Raw genomic sequence first — 17,515 nt, 5'->3', positions numbered from 1 at the left:
GATTTAAAAATATGCCATTTAAAAAAAATAATAAAGTAAATAACAGTAGTTTGTTTTGTTCAGTTTAATATAGGACAGAAAATGTTATAATTTGAGTAAAAATTATGTTAGCATTCATTCAGTTCTATGACCCTCAAAATGTACCAGAAAAAAATAGTATAAAATCCAAAAAATCATGAATTCAAGTATTACTATATTGTCTACTTTTAAAACTTAGTATTTATCTTATACATTAAACGTAAACAATTCTCTATTAGGATTCTAGCCACAATAGAACTAAGATAGGGCAAAATTTATCAAGAATTTAAGCATTATTATTTATATGTTAAGGGGTTTGAAGGTTTTCTAGTTTCATTTCTGTTGTGATAAAATTTTCTGACCAAAAGCAACTTAGAGAAGAAAGAATTCATTTCAATTTACAAATTCCAGGTTATAGTCTCTCATTGAGAGGAGTTACCCTGACAGGAGCCTGAAGAGGCTGGTTACATCACATCCAGAGTCAAGAGCAGAAAAAAATGACTACCTGTATGTCACTTGTTTGCCTCTGCTCAGCTTGATAACTCCATTCCCACATAATTCAGGATCCCTGGTCCTAGAAAATAATGTCACCCACAGTGGACTAGGTCTTCTCACATCAGCTACTGTGATCAAGGCAATCCCGTATAGATAAGCCCACAGGTTAACACAATATAGACAACATCTTATTGAGACTATTCTTCCCAAGTGATTCTAGGTTCTGTCAAATTAATAAAGCAATCCATCACAGAAGACAACATTAAAATTGCTACCATGATAGTATTCCTTTCTACAACTAGAAAAATACACACACACACACACACACACACACACACACACACACACACACACACACACACACACACACATATCTAAATGCTCAGGATAACTTCAGCCTCTGGAATCACTGTAAAATAAAGAAGAGATAGTAGCCCCAACTTCCCAACTTTCACTTCACTTTGGGAATGCCAAACTACCTGATATGTACTATATCTCCTTTGTGTGACAGCATTTCTCACTTAGAAATATATATCTTGCAATCCTTTATAACAAGATAAGACCAATAAATTATTTTCTATATTTTGTGAGCTGATAAGGATGAAGAAATTTTTGTAAGAAAATAATCATAAAAATACACTAATGCTACTTTAAAACTTGGTATTTAAAAAATGAGAAATTGTTGAGAAAAGAATAGAGTCTACCTAGAGAGGTGGCTCAGTGGTTAAGAGAACATATAGCTCTTGCTAAGAACCTGAGTTCAGTTCCCAGGATACACATCATGAGGAAACTATAACTCCAGCTCCAGGGGATGTGATGCCTCCAGCCTCCATGAGCACATGCATTCACAGGCAGATACCCACACAGAGACACACATACATATAATTTCAAAATAAAATCTTCAATAAAAATTGTTTTTAAAAAAGGAATAGAGATTAACTATTTGTTAATCTAATTTAGAACTTTGACTTTACTCAGATTTTTTTCAAAGGATAGCCTGTTGTTCTTTTACATAGTATCTTAATATAACCATATATTCGGGCCTTGGTAAATTCCAAATGTAGGTTTTTTTTTTAAGAAAAAGTCTTGATTGTCACATTTAAGTCTTTATTTTTTTCCTTTGTTTTTTTCTTCTTGGTTTGGTTATTTTTGAGACAAGCTCTCATTCTGTAGCCTAGGCCTGCCTTGAATCCATAGAAATCCTCCTGTCTCAGTCTTCCAGAGTTATGTTAGGGTACATTTTAACTACAGTGTGAATGAATTATGAGGCTATCAGGATAAGAGCAAAGACAGAAGTTTAGAGGAAATAGCAGGAGAGATGATGATATTTAAGTAGAGAATAAGATTACAGGCATGAGTCACCTTGCCTGGCTTAATAAATAAATAATCTATTTATCACCCATAAATGTGATGTTAATATTATAGTGATAACAATTTTTCATTTAGAAGTCTGTCCTCAGGATTTTTTCAAGACTTTCCATTATCACAATCCATTTGTCACACTTAACAGAATTTACAGGTAGAAGCAATAGAATCACAGTAGCCACAGTTCCTTAGCAAGTTTGAGGCCATCGTGGGCTATATGAACCCTTACCTAAGTAAATAAATATTATACGGTTAGTTAAATCATTAATGTACTTCATTATCTCAATGAAAATAAGATGTTATAAAAAATAAATAAAACAAAATCAATCATAATGTTTGACCTCATATTAATTTAATAGGAAAAAAGGAAAGGCTATAATATGCACCAGTAGAAAAGAATGGATGAAAATTTTACTGTTTCTGATATTGCTGGATACTCAAAATATCCAAACAACTTGATAGACATATTACTTGAAGGAATATTACAGTTTAATACATTAAAAAAACAGCTTTCTTAAGATGAATAACCCAAACTATCATGAACCTATTGTTATTAATTCTAAACTGTTAATCCTAATATCCCCATCATGGTGACTTTGCGTTAGAATACCTTCAGAAATAATATAATTTTATTTGTCTTTATAGCTGTATGTTCCCTAGATCTTATTGTCCCAGACAGTACTAACCATATCCAAATAACACTGAAATAGAAGAAAAAACAGTTGAAGTGGAAATGCTACAAAAGGAAAAGAAAGATGAATTGTTTAGAGGGGGAAAATAGATGTCCAGAATCCATATAATTATTTTGGAGCACAGATGAGTTAACACTGAAATTATTCTGAGAATCTAAGCTTTGTGGCTTTGTCTTTCCCCTATGATTCCCTTTCCCAGAAGGAAAAAAGACACAGCAATACCATTGCTCTCCTAGAATGTAGAATAATATTTTGTAGTCTTCATATACTTCATGAACTAGATCACATATCACAATATCTTTAAAACCTTTCTCTGAGTCTATTTTCTTCTCTAGTTTGTTTTCACGTTTCCTTTAGCAGACTTTTGCTGAATAGGCAAGCATGTTTTCTGTTTCCCTGTATCACCTCTGTTTCAACCAACAGGGATCTCTCACCACCTCCTTTAGACTCTTAAATGAAGAGCACCAAAGACCTTGCTGCTGCCAACTCACTGTTCTTTCCTCTTATAATTTTTCCTTCCTTTCTGCACACTCTTTCTTTCCTGACTTCTATAACAATCCTTTCCAATATTTTTTCATGTTAGCGAGACATTTTCCCTTTGGACTTGCTGCTTCGTTTTTATCTACAGATGTAAATTGTGACTCAACCACAGCTATTCAGTGTCAAGCTCACCTTTCCCATGTCTTCTCATCACTTCTATCTTTGCCATTCTCTGGATGTATTCCCTAGGAACTATCACACTAATTGGACAATTTAAAAGCTGTTTTGATGACCTTCAAACTCAAAATCTAGACTTCTTTTAGTCTTATCTGTCTCAGTAAATAGCAAAAAAGAAAAGAAAAAAGAAAAATCAGTTGCCCAATCTAAAACCCTAACAACTGAATACTCAAAATCAACAAATCAGAGCATCACATTGAATTCACCTCCAAAATATAATCTAAATTTATCCTCTTCTCTACTTAAATATCATCATTTCTACCGCTATTTCCTCTAAACTTCTGTCTTTGCTCTTATCCTGATAGCCTCATCATTCATTCACACCGTAGTTAAACTGATCTTCTCAAAAAGAAAGTGAAGTCACATTGCTGTCTTTAAAATTAATAAAGACTTTCAATTTTATACATACTTATATAAAGAAGTAAAAAATAAAAGACAAAGTCACAGATCTTATATGAGCAGCTGGAGAAATGGATCATTAAGAACACTTGGTGCTCAGAGGATGCAGGTTCAATTCCCAGCACTCATTTCAGGTAGATCCAGGGATCTGACAACTTCTTCTGATTTACAAAGACACAAACACAGAGACATACACATATGCACAATTTTTCTAAAAGTCTTTTTTAAAAAACTTAAATGAAAATAGGAATAAAATGAAATCACACAAAATGAAAATTTTTATTGAAAATAGAATTTTTTGATACAATACATTCTGGTCCTGGTTTCCCCACCCCCACTTCTCCTAGATCCTTTCTACCTTCTCACCCACCTAATCCACATCCTTTTTTTCTCTCTCTCTTATTAGAAAAGAAGCAAGTAACAAACATACACAGAAAAAGAGAGACTAGGACCAAACAACAAACAGAGAGAACCAACGAAAAAGCAGAAGACACACATACATAAAGAGAAGTCCCATAAAAAATACACAATTGAAAATCATTATATACATGCAAAAGACCTTTAACATTTAAAATGTTCAGAAAATAGCATTATGAGACAAAAAATAAACCCCCCCAAAAAATAACATCACTTGTTTTGTGTTGGACAGCTGCTACTGGGCATGGAAACTCCCTTAAAGTGTGGTTTGTATACCCAGTGAGAGTCCATTGGAGAAAACTAATTTTTCCATGAAGGAACTATTTTAAATACAGACTCCCTTTCTCTCTCTCTCTCATATCTTTTACAATTTCCATTTTTCTTCACATCTATCTTCAAACTCTATCTCCAATAACCTGTATTTACCATGATATTCTATATCTTCCCTGTTATACTCTTGACTATGCAAAACATATAAAGATGAACATTGTTTTCCAGTATTACATCAAAATGGGTTCACTATGTGCAGTGTCATTAAACTGTTTATTTTTCTCAGTAATCCTCAGACTTTCCTCAAAGTTAATTGAGGAAACAAGGTCCATTATTCTTTTCAACAATTTCGAAATATTCTTTAGTAGAGATACAGTGCCATAGGTTTTCTATTGCTGTGAAGAGAAACCATGACCACAGCAACTCTTAAAATATTTAAATGAAGTGGCAGCTTACAGTTTCAGAGGTATAGTCCATTATCATCATGGCAGAGAGTATGGCTGCTGTGTGTATGGAGGTGTTCAGGCAGACATGATGCTGGAGAATTCTATCTCTTGGTCCAAAGGAACAGAAAGTGAACTGAGACACAGGGTGTGGCTTGAGCATACATGAGACCTCAAAGCCTACCTACACAGTGATACATTTCCTCCAACAAGACAACACCTACTACAACAAAGCCACACCTCTTAATAGTGTCACTCCCTTTGGGGGCCATTTTCTTTCCAACCACCACATAAAACGTTATGTTTTCAAGTGCTTCTATATTTGTGGGTCCTTGTGGGATCCAGGCCTTGACTAATACAAATAGGCATTGTAAAAAGAAATGTGGGGGCTGGAGAGATGGCTCAGCGGTTCAGAGCACTGACTGCTCTTCCAGAGGTCCTGAGTTCAATTCCCAGCAACCACATGGTGGCTCACAACCATCCGTTATGAGATCTGGTGCCCTTTTCTGGTGTGCAGATATACATGGAAGCAGAATACTGTATATATAATAAATAAATAAAATCTTCTGGTGCCCTCTTCTGGTGTGCAGATATACATAGAAGCAGAATATTGTATACATAATAAATAAATAAAATCTTTTTTAAAAATGTGCCTTCATCCTTACATTTTTTCACATTTGAGAAGTTTCTAGACTAAGGTTTATAAAAATTAATATATTATAATGTTAAGAAATACTGCCGTTTAACTATACAAAAAGTTACATTAACTCATATTTACCCCAGTAGTTCAGTTGAGTACCCTTCTTCCACTCCATCAAAAACAGTTTTTCATAATACCTCTCTGTAAATGTAGTGCAAGAATGTAACTAATAATTTGATATGTTGTTTACTCCATTTAGCATTTCAAATCATAATTCATATTTCAAAAACAAAAATTAGAATTTTCAATTAACCTACTCAGTATTTTTGAGACAATGTCTCATTATGTTTCCCTGGCTAGGCTAGTAACTGACTTTGTGGATAAGGCTAGGCTCAAACTCTCAGAGTTTCACTGCCCTTGCCTCCCATATGCTGAGATTTCTCTTGAGATATATCTGTATAGCTTTGCATTCTTTTAATTTTTGAGAATTTCACACATGAATACTGTATTTATATAATTTCTGCCCTCTCTACTACTTCTCCTAACTTCCTGTGTCCCCCATACCCTGTCAGATTCAAGATCTCTTCTTTAATTTTGTTGCATGCATGCACACACACACACACACACACACACACACACACACACACACACACAAATAAATAGATAAATAAATAAATAAATAAATAAATAAATAAATAAATCATGTCTACTTAATGTTCCTCATGTGTTCATGTGATTAGGACTCACCACTTGGGATTAGATAATTTATCTGGTCTCTTATTTGTAGAGAAAACTGATTCTCTCTCTCTCAGAAGCAATGGATTGGCTGAAAGTTTTCATCTAGGGATGGGGATCTTGTAAAAGTTTCCACAACCCATGTTTTCCTGTTGACTTGTATGGTCATTATGCACATCTTCTTTTAGGAAATCGTATTTTTTAGATTTCATGAATACAGCTTCCCTGTTAAGTCTAAAAGTCACTATCTTGCAGGACAGGCATCCTGGTCCCCTGGCTTTTAAATTTTTCCACACCTTCTTCTGTGATTTTTCCCTAAGACTTAGTATAGGGTTCATAGTGTAGATATATTAACTGGGGCTTGGGTACCCCACACACACACTGTCACTTATTCTCCACATATTGACCAGTTGAGTTCCTATAGTAGTCTCCATCTCCAGCAAAAAGAAGCTTTGTTGATGAGGGTTAAGAACTACACTTACATGTTGATTTATGGACAAGTATTTAAAATATAATTAGAAATTTTATTAGTTTAGGAAAATGGGAATAGTAGTTTTTCCTCTAGAGTCTATGGTCTCTCCAGCCATCGGTAATTGGAAACATATTCAGTAGCAGGCATGAATTCCCTCACACTGAGCAGGTCAAAAGTCCAGCTAGACAACCGTTGGCTTTCCCTATCCCCATCCCCGAGATATAACTGCCACACATTGCACCATTGGGGATCTTCTGGCAGACTAGCCTCTGCTTCCTAGGCTATAAAGCTAGGTAGGACTATTGATTGCTTCACTCCTTTGGCAGCTTGTATAATACCTTCAGATATTGTGGGAGTTAATCTTCAGAGAAGAGGCTTCCAGGTCAGTTCTAATTTGGTTCTTAAAAGTCCTGTGTCCAAAGTGACTGGTGTCTGCAGCAATAGGGGCTTACCTTCAATTTCCGGGAGGCAACCAATTGGAATCGCAATAGCCTATATTATTTAATTTAAAGTCTCTTGGAAGCCCCTGACTAACAACTCAAAAGAAGGTTCCACATGCCTGGGACTAGGGTTTTGTTAGAGAATCTAGGGCTTTTGTGGGGGCACATTATCACCCCATGTGAATGTAAGTTTAAATAAACTTATAAAATAATGTGTTTCCCTGTGGATTTTTCAAACATAGTTAGTGTCGTTTGCTCTCCTCCTTCTCTTTCCATATTACCCTTCCTCCCCTCTCCCCAGTTAAAGTATCCCACCCACTTTCCCCTTTAATAATATCCATGCCCTACTATCCCCCTTTAAGCCTATCAACAACATATATTTGAAAAAGGAAAAAAAAAGTAGGTTGCCATATAGGCATTTCAGGTCTGCCATAGCACACATACACACTTGCATACATATACACACACAAATACACACACACACACACACACACACACACACACACACACACACACTTTAGAAACATCTCTATGCATATTGCCAACTTTTATTACATTGATATTCATTAAAATTTGCACACAGAATGAAAACAATATCATAATATCTTCTAGTGCTTTGAATTTACCACTTCAAAATTAATATTATAACTTACTATGCTGCTCTTCATGAATTTTGGAAGACAGGAACATTATATACTTTATGAAAATTAGGAACAATTTAATATAAGTGATTCATAAGTAAGTAAAATTCAATACATTTGGGGCATGTGAGGTCAATCTGGATGATAGTTTGTTGTACTGTTCTGTGTTTAGATGTATTTCAAGTTTTCTAATGTGATAGAAACTTTCTTAAAAAGCTAAAATCATGCCATTAACCCCTTTTCTTTTTAATAGATGAATGAAACATTTCATGGATCAAAACTGAGAAAGCAGTACGTCAAATCCCACACTGTCCAAGTAAGGTATGCATAGCAGCGTGAACAACAGTTTGACCTTTACTCCTATATTGCTTTCCAACAAAATGTGTTTCTGTCTTGTGTAACTTTAGGTTTGAAATAAAATTGTATTTAGTGTAGTAAAAAATCCCCATGCTCCATATATACAAAGGAAACATCTTATCATTTTTTTAGGAAATGATTACAGGGCTGAAGAAGTGGCTCAGCAGTTAAGAGCTCTTGTTGCTCTTGGAGAGGACCAAGGTTCAGTTCCCAGCACTCACATGGTGGCTCAGTACCCATCTGTAACTCCAGTTCCAGGGACCCCTCTTCTGACCTCCATGGGTACTGCACACAAATCATTAATATTCATACATACATGCAAGCAAAAACATTTATATACATAAAAATCTAAAAGCAGTAAAAATGTAAATTGACTAAACTACAATCATGAATTCCAACTAATTATGAGCATCTGGTAAAGGTTAAGTGGTCTGTTTTTATTTGAGCATACAAAGTCAAAAGGCAAATATGAAATTGTGAGTATACTTAAAACTATTTAATATGAATAAGAGAGGGCCATTGACTCATAGGGTAGAAGTACTGAGGCACAGCCTGGTGACCCAAGTTCTAATCTAGGATCCCAGAGAGATGTGACCTAGAGAGCAGTCCTCTGACCTAATATAGACTCTGACATAATGTGAAAGCTAACATATGCATGTGTGCATGCACACACATTGAATAAAAAAATAATTTACATTTAAAATAAAGAGAACATGTGCAGAATGTCTGGATTCATTTAGGGAAATTACTTTGGGGGCTTGTAAACAGATTAAAAACTGGATTCGATATTGATGTAGAGATACTTTACATAAAAAATGGATTTAGGGATTTTGATTTGAAAATCAAATTCACTTACCACTCTAGTCCTCTGACCAACATGGTAACAATAGACGAAAGCCGTTGTGGCATCATGGAACATTCCTATAATCCCATGACTAGGAAGCTGAGGAAAGGAGCAGGTCACAATTTCCAAGCCAGACAGGGATACATATTGAAAGCTTCTCTCATTAAGAAGTACATAGATAAAATAAATAGGTAAATAATAGATGGGAAAACACCTAGGAACTGCGTGTTTAGCAGTATGCAACAGACTCTAAATATTCACAAAATACATGCATAGGGCATATTTGTTTCCCTCCTTCACAGTTTGGGAAACCTACAGAAGTCAAGTTTCACAATTCTATCCATAGTCAAAATATCGATACATATATTGACAATGAACAAAGAATCAGGGGGGGGGGTGGTATGCACAGGAAGAAGCTTGAGCAGTTAGGAGTTCACATATTTGACCATGTGGGGAGTTATGTCCGTAGGGCCCCACCTCTGTTGACTAGGGAGTTCCTGGAAAGGAGAGCTGATGAAAGAGACAAATTTTTTGCCATGAAGAAACAGAACCCAGTTAACAGCGGTTCTTCAAAAACTATTTGCCACCTATGCATCCCTACCTCACTAGAGACAGGGATTCTCTGTGTAGCCCTCACTAGATTTTTTTAACCCAACAGGAAATAATATCCAAAATATTCTGTCAATAAGCTTAGAACAAAGCTATTATAATTAAGTTTTTAAATATGTATTAATTTTTCATCATTTCAAAAAAAACTGCTGTGAGCTCTTCTGGTCATTAGGAAGTTTCAGTAAGAATGAAATACAATTAATGCTCTCATTGCTAACTGAGAAACCAATTACATAATTAAAGCATCATTAGTGCCTATGAAGGTCCAAAGTATATAAAACTGATAATCTTCATACTGGGGACCTTTAGTTTCTAAATTCTAGCATAACACAATCATGTAGACAAAACCCCCCACAGACTTTTGGTGGACCCCAGATGGGAGCCGCGCTGTGATCACGTGTTAGAAGCATAAGCCTGAGCAAAACCAGGAGGCCGTTACTTAACTCTGCCTTAGAAATGATACCCCTGAAGTAAGCTAATGATTATTCTTTAAGTAAGACAGTCTCCCTGTAACACAAATAATATAAACCCAGAGATAGATATTGGGGTTCAAGGTGAAGATCAGAGAAGCAAAGCAACCAAGCCACCAGAGAACTCTTACCTTTAGCAAGGCTGGAAGGGGGATCCTGTCTTCAACGTGGCTAGAGAGTGAATGCCCTGCTCCTATTTTATATTCCTCTCTAGTGGTGTGATTAAAGATATGAGCTCTGTTTCTCTTTTAGACTGATTCACTCTCTTGTAGCCCAGAGTGGCCTTGAACCCACAGATATCCATCTGCTTCTGTCTCCTGAGTGCTGGGATTAAAGGTGTGTACCAACCCTTCCCGACCTCTATGGATGGCTAGTGTGGCTGGATTTGCTTTCTGATCTTCAGTGACTTTATGAGATTATAAACAATATATCATCACATCTCCCTATTTGATTATATGTCCCTTGCTACTTAAATATCATATCACTATTAAAATATATTGAGAAAATCCTGTGCATGATGTTATATGGGAACTATATTGTTAACATCCATGGAGACACAATAGTTTGCCTTTTTTGCACTGTGGAAAACAAAACTCAGTTTTAGACATACACAAAAGCATAAAACTAAACTTTGTATTTCAAATGATTCTTTGGTATCAATTAATTCTGGTGCATTCTTAAAGTCACGGTGTTCTCAGGAAAGAAGAGACAGCATCCAAAATGAGTTAATCAATCATTCATGTAGGGAAAACCATTCTTGAAATGGCAGTAATTCCACATACTGTGAGAATAATCATGCAAAAATCCAGAAAAAGTTTCTAAACCTTCATGATCCACAAAAATGCCCAGCATTTTTAAACTATATTAAATTTAGCTGGGTATATGTGAGACTATATAAATGCCTAAAAACTTAAATTTTTCTTCTTTTCTCTCTAGCTATATTTAAAATAAATACAATCAGAAGTTAGCCTGAATATATTTAAGTCTCAAATTTAAATTAAGATTAATCAAGCCTATAACAAATTAAAATTAATTCTCCAGTAAGGAGTAACATAGTAGTCAGATTTATTTAAAATATAACAGAAGAAAATAATGGAAGTAAGGTTTGTAGCCACTGATAGAATCCTGGATCTTGAGCATGGTTTCCATTTTGTATGCACATGTTCTGAAAGTTTGAAAGAGGGTGTTATAGGGATCTAAGTTACATAGAGCTTCAGGTTGTTGATTTTCAGATGCATAAATGTAGGTAGGTTCTAGGAAGACATTGTAAGGCACAGAAATAGAAAGCTGTACACAATAGGCCTTCTCTAGAGTCAATTACATTTACTCCCGTGTAAAATACATAGTTTATACATTTGCATCTTCAATTCAGGATGAAAGTAAAGTGATTCACTCTTTGTAACACTCAGTCCTGATATCCAACAGGTAAATAGACAATGGCTCACTATTGTAAGATGTGACTCCACTGAAAACAACAAAACAAAAGATAATAAATGATTCGTTTTCACCTGTTTCTCCATATGTTATTTTCTATTAGGACTCTAATGAGTTCATATTGGATTCATAATACATTTATATTAACAAATAATTTTCACTCACTACTATGATATTCAAAATTATCCTATATTCATTAATAAGAAGCTCTCAGTCTGTAATGTTTTTGAAAAAAAACTGGTAAATACGATTATCTTCCTAATTTGAGGATGAGAGCCAGGAAAAGCAAATGACAGCAACTTGCTATATAATCACAGTGACAGACACTAGATAAAAAAATTCAAACTCAATTTCCCTGTATCAAAAAAGAAAAACCCTCTTTCATAATGTCCATAGAATGTTGTCTCCTCGAAAAGGGGTCCAGACCAGGCTGGTGAAATCCACAGAAACCTGACCTGATCTGAACTGACCTGAACAAGGGAGCTCTTGGTCCCCAGACTGATAGCTGGGATACCAGCATGGGACTGATCCAGACCTCATGAATGTGGGTGTCAGTGAGGAGACCTCAGAAATCTATGGGGCCTCTTGTAGTAGAACAGTACTTATCCTTAGCATAGGAATGGACTTTGGGAGCACATTCCACATAGAGGGATACTCCCTGAGCTTAGACACACAGGGGTGGGCCTAAGCCCTATCCCAAAGGATATGACAGACTCTGAAGACCCCTATGGAAGGCCTCACACTACCTGGGGAGCAGAAAGGGTATGGGATAGGTAGGGTGTTATTTGGGGGGTGGCAGGGAAGGAGGGGAGGGAGCGGGAACTGGGATTGACATGTAAAACAATCTTGTTCCGAATTCAAATTTTAAAAGAAAAAAAAGAGAATGTTGTCTCCTCTCTTTTGGGACTCTGTAGTTCACAAAACAAAATAGTTCTATTCTATTATGTCAATCATTGTATATTCTATATGTCAAATCTTTACGAATTCCCCACCCCAGACACTAAGAATGATAGTGGTTCCATTGTGAAATTATCATCTGTCTGTTTATGTTTTACAGCAAAGCCAATGGGAAAGTGGTGATACATGCTGTCCTGAAATTTAAAGCCTGTTATAAGAATAATATAGAAAAATTCTGGGACAGCATTGAAAGCATTTTGTATCAGAAGCTCAAAGGCCAAACTGGATTACTTATAGATCCTTCCTCATTTAAATTTTCAGGTAAGAATATCTATGGTATGGAATGACTTTCATCTTTTAATCAGAATGTGGTGTTTTGTTATACATACAAAGAATTTCTCCCTTTAAATATTGTACCACATATGACAGTAGCTATGTTTGTGCACTATGAAAGTAACCAGTTTCTTAAATAACATTTTATTTATTTGTTTATTGTGAAACACAGCAGCCTAAACATGGCTTACTATGCAGCCATGATGCTCCGTTCTGTTCTGATAGTCTCAATAATGTAGATTGCCAGGACTGATGGAACTTTTTAAAAATCTATCTCCCTTCTTGACTTGCATTTAATGGAACTTGTCTAATATGATCACATATAATGTGATTCTTATTCTTAATGAAGAAACAACTTATCCCTGGTTTGTGAGAATAACTTGTAGTGCAATAAAGTACAGTCATCTCTGAGATAGGCTGTCAGTTCCAACTACAAATCCTGTTATAAGAATCATACAGAAATCTATGGGTCTTCTAGTACTGGATCAATATTTATGGACTTTGGGAGACCATTCTACATATAGGGATACTCTCTCAGCCTAGACACACAGGGGAGGGCCTAGGCCCTGTCCCAAATGATATGACAGACTTTGAAGTTCCCCATGGAAGGCCTCATCCTCCCTGGGGAGTAGAAAGGGGATGGGATAGGGGGTTAGTGCAGGGCAGGGATGGAGGGGAGGGAGAAGGAACTGAGATTGACGTGTAAAACAAGCTTGTTTCTAATTTAAATAAAAAAGGAAAAAAAGAATAATGCAGAAAATTGGGGGGGCGGACAGAATTGAAACAGAAAGTATTGCCACTACTACAGGAAGGCTAAAAGATAAGGGTGGGGGCTCCCAGGGCAAGCATTCATTTTCACTGAACATCAAAGCATAAAAGGAAAAATCTGACCATGCTTCTCCTGGGTAAGTGGCCATCACTGCTGAATTGTAACTTCCCTGAGATGTTTGCTCTCACAGCCTTCCTTCTCAAATGGTTCATTCTATACATAGTAGCCTCAAAAAAGGCAGGAAGAAAGCAGCCTTCCAAGTTGTAGAGAATTAACAACCAAAGGGATAATTTTAGAAACTCATCCACTAACTACATAAACTAAAAAATAAAAGAAATATTATATTCCAAGTGTCCTTCCAAATTTTAAAATATTATATAAGATCTCGGTGAAATATACACTCTTGTGATTTCTTCCAAACAACTGTACCCTAATACAACTATCTGAAAGCATAAACACATATCAGCCATGTGAAGATAGACAGAAGTGGAGCAACCATTGTAAACCAAGGAACACCAAGGAGTCCTTGGAGGGACCAGATGCCTAATAGAAATAAGGAGGCATTTCTCACCAGAGACATCAAGAACGTAACCCTGTTGCTATATTGACTTCAGACTTTAGCCTTTATAACCATAAGAGATAAAACTACGTCAAGACACACCATTTGTGATAGCTTATTACACCATTCCAATGAACCTAATAGAGATAACTTTCTGAAGTCAACCACATCCAAAGTGATGATTATCTAAGAGTTCATCAAATACAATGTGGCATCCTACTGGGGAAGCCCCACAGTGGAATCATAGTCTTTACCAGTTAGACTGAATAAACTGATAACATTGAGGAAGGAAACATCTTTGACATTTCAAGATTTGCTAACTATCCAAAATTAGGCCAAACAAGATTTTTCTGCTCCACTGGCTCCCAAGTGCCAGTGTACTACATGTAAAACCTTAAATTTCTATGTCTCTAAGAATGAAAATCTATCACAGCAAGTCAATAAAGACCACTCAATGTGCTTTGTAGCATGAATCACTGTTAAGTGACAGAAACCAATTCAACTTAACTTCTATTGCTTCATACCTCTATGAGAACCAGGATACAGATTGCTTCAGTAGGGTATATTCAGGGGCTCTAAGTAGGTCACAGAGAACTGTTTTTCCATTTCAGCTTCATTTTCTGGAAAACTTTTCCTGCCAATACTTCTAAAAGCAAATCTGGGTATCAGCAGCTCTCAACTTACAAAATTCTCAAGTGGGCAATTCTAATGAAAGAAGAAATTGGTGTTGTTTAATAAGCCAAAAAAATTCTATGTGAAGAGCTGCTTTCCCCTGCTAGATAACCAGTAAATGTGAACAGGATGGCAGAGAATTCTGTACATCTCAGGTTACATGACAGCTAAACTACATGGATGAAGAATGAGGAGGGACATTTCTCCCATGAAATCCTGGCAAACAGCAGATACATTCATCTCTTGTCAAAACTGTCATCTGGGACTATCCTTGTACTTACCTAAGTACTTACCCTAAACCATGACTGGTTAAAGAGAAGCTGCAGATGCTGTAAAAGCAAAAGAAAACATAGAACAATGACCTCCACAAGCAGGATGCTGACCCTGACTCACACCAAGGGTTTTCAGACAGCAGCAGTGTTTGGCCTATTGCTCATGAGCAGCTGGCTAACCCTGGGGTATGGACTGAGTTAGCAGAACATGCATGAGTCAACCTTGAGACAAGGAAAGGCTTCACTGTGTCACATCTTAAATCACTGAACTAACCCATTATCTTTTGATAAATCTTTAAAGACATTTGAAAGAATATATGATTATCAAAATGTGCTTTCTTAGCTAAGAACCAGTTCTTAGCTTTAAGAAGTCTATTTTATCAGCAAAGTGTTTCTTAAAATATTTCAGTTAGTATAACACCTTAACCATCCACATTTCCTTGGTAATGGCAATTGTTGGATAGGCAAAATTTCAGAGTAGTTAATAATTTGTCATTTAAATAAAATATATTAGTTAAAACATTGTTTTTGTAAAACTCTCAAACTTACTACAGACTTCCCTACATCCCTAGAAATATCCATTAATATAGGATGGGTATTGTGGTAGCCTCATGGCATTTAAGAAAGTATAGGTTACTGACATCTTAACTAAATTCCTTGAATATGTGGAGTTCTGAGTCCTCATATTTTTTCTTTATACTTTATTCCTTTTTCATCTTCCTGTGTCAACAAGATATTTTACTGTCATATCTGTTTCCTCTATGCTCTCACCTAAGTTCTTTCTAATACATCCCACTTCTTTCAGTATTTTATAGTGGTTTATATGTAAAAAATTATAAAAGCAAACCTCTCAGTCAAACTGAAAACATAAGGAAATGCAATTATTGAGGGTAGATATGCAGTCAAGTGGCCAACCAAAACCTATAGGAGGTGGAGCATTCTGGTTCTATTCAAGCATAATCCACACCCACACTCGGCTTCTTTGCTTTTTAATACAGGCCAGTTACATAACTCTGTATGTGCTAAATTATCACAATGAGTAACACCAGGGTAGGAAATAATTTTTGCATCATTAAACAATTATACTGTATATACTAGGTAAAAAAATCTATATACATTTATGATTTTAGAGTTTTCCAAAATCCACCAGTTAGACATTTTTAAATGTTACAAAGAGTTTGTCTGAATTCTCCTACCTAGAAAAACCCAGGAAACACATCTCAAAGGTAGAATTAATCAACTTCTTTAGAATTTAGAATTATGTGAATTGATAATTTCATCTAATTATAAATAAAGTCCATGTTCTATATGATTAACATCATGGATGAACCTGCTACTACTGTAAAATAACTCCTCATTCTCAGAGTGTTACAGTTGGTTTTCATTATCATTATCTGTTTCAGAGTTCTTTCAAGGGAAAATGTTCATAGAGTCAGGTTGTAGAGTAGTCTTCCATTTGTAAATCTTTCTCTCTTTCTGTCTATTGTATTTATTATTTATTTATTTGATTGATTGAGGCAGAATTCACTATGTAAAGGTTAGGATTAAAGAGTGTAATGCTATATGCTACCACCAAGAGCAGGAGTCCATTTTTGTTGTTGCCTCTCCCTCCTCCTTTCCCTTCTCTTCCTTCTTCTTTGGGACACAATCTCACTCTGAACATTGGCTGGCCTGGAACTTGCTTTGTATACTAGGCTAGCTTCAAACTCACAGAAATCCATGTGCCTCTGTCACTTGAGTGCTAAGATGAAAGGAGGGCAACACCATACCCAGGATAGGTGCCCTCCTTCTTACAAGTCCATCCAAATTTGCCACTTGTACTTCCTAGCTATGTACAGTAGACATAGGTGTTCTACAGAACATAGAGAACATGTTTCAAATCTAGTATTTACCTCCAACCAATTTCTCTAGCCTTAAACTAAATTCCTTGACTTCTTCCCAAAAGAATATTTTGCCAGCTATTCCAATCCTCCCTTTTTGCTTAACAACTTTTGTTCATGCATTCAGTTGTCTACAGGTCAAGTCTGCCATTAAACCTACCACAGGAAAATGGATGGAATCAGAGGCTATTTTTAAATTATTATGAATTTTCATCTCCATTGCCACCAAAGTGATTCACATGTCTATGCTTTGGTACCTGTGTCCTTGGAGAAGACCAATGCACATTTGTTGAGCTGTTTGTTTTTTAAATTTCTTTGTCCTATAAACTGGTCTGGCCCATCCTCACTCCTTCTGCCTCAGCCCAGGAGTACTGGAATTACAGCCACCACTCCCAGGATTCTTTGTATCCATTTCCTCCTTGGCACAGACAAAGCTATTGTTTTCCATCACTTCCTTAATACAGTACAATGTAAACAGAGTGTCTTAGGTTACACTGTTGAATTTATCATTGTGAGGCCAATCTACACAATTTCTAACCTCTGAGTGTCAGTCAGGGGACTTAAATGGCAAGGAAATACAGACAGCCACATGTGTGACTCAATCAGAAAGACAAATGACAAGTCATTTCTCAATTTGTGATAGCTTATCTTCCGCATACCCAAGTGATAATTATT

General features: G+C 36.0%; 1 protein-coding gene across 1 annotated transcript in view; it reads left to right on the top strand.

Moving 5' to 3' along the window:
- The window catches only part of LOC100758048 (transmembrane protease serine 11C), a 46,291-nt gene that overhangs the window by 17,042 nt on the left and 11,734 nt on the right, over positions 1 to 17,515 (top strand). The window contains exons 4-5 of the mRNA XM_027390700.1: positions 7,998 to 8,065; positions 12,516 to 12,676. Coding sequence (XP_027246501.1) covers positions 7,998 to 8,065; positions 12,516 to 12,676 — 229 coding nt within the window. The remainder of the gene's footprint in view (positions 1 to 7,997; positions 8,066 to 12,515; positions 12,677 to 17,515) is intronic.

Source organism: Cricetulus griseus (assembly GCF_003668045.3).
Source record: "Cricetulus griseus strain 17A/GY chromosome 1 unlocalized genomic scaffold, alternate assembly CriGri-PICRH-1.0 chr1_1, whole genome shotgun sequence".
Lineage (NCBI taxonomy): Eukaryota > Metazoa > Chordata > Mammalia > Rodentia > Cricetidae > Cricetulus > Cricetulus griseus.
This window is presented reverse-complemented; position numbering and strand designations above follow the sequence as displayed.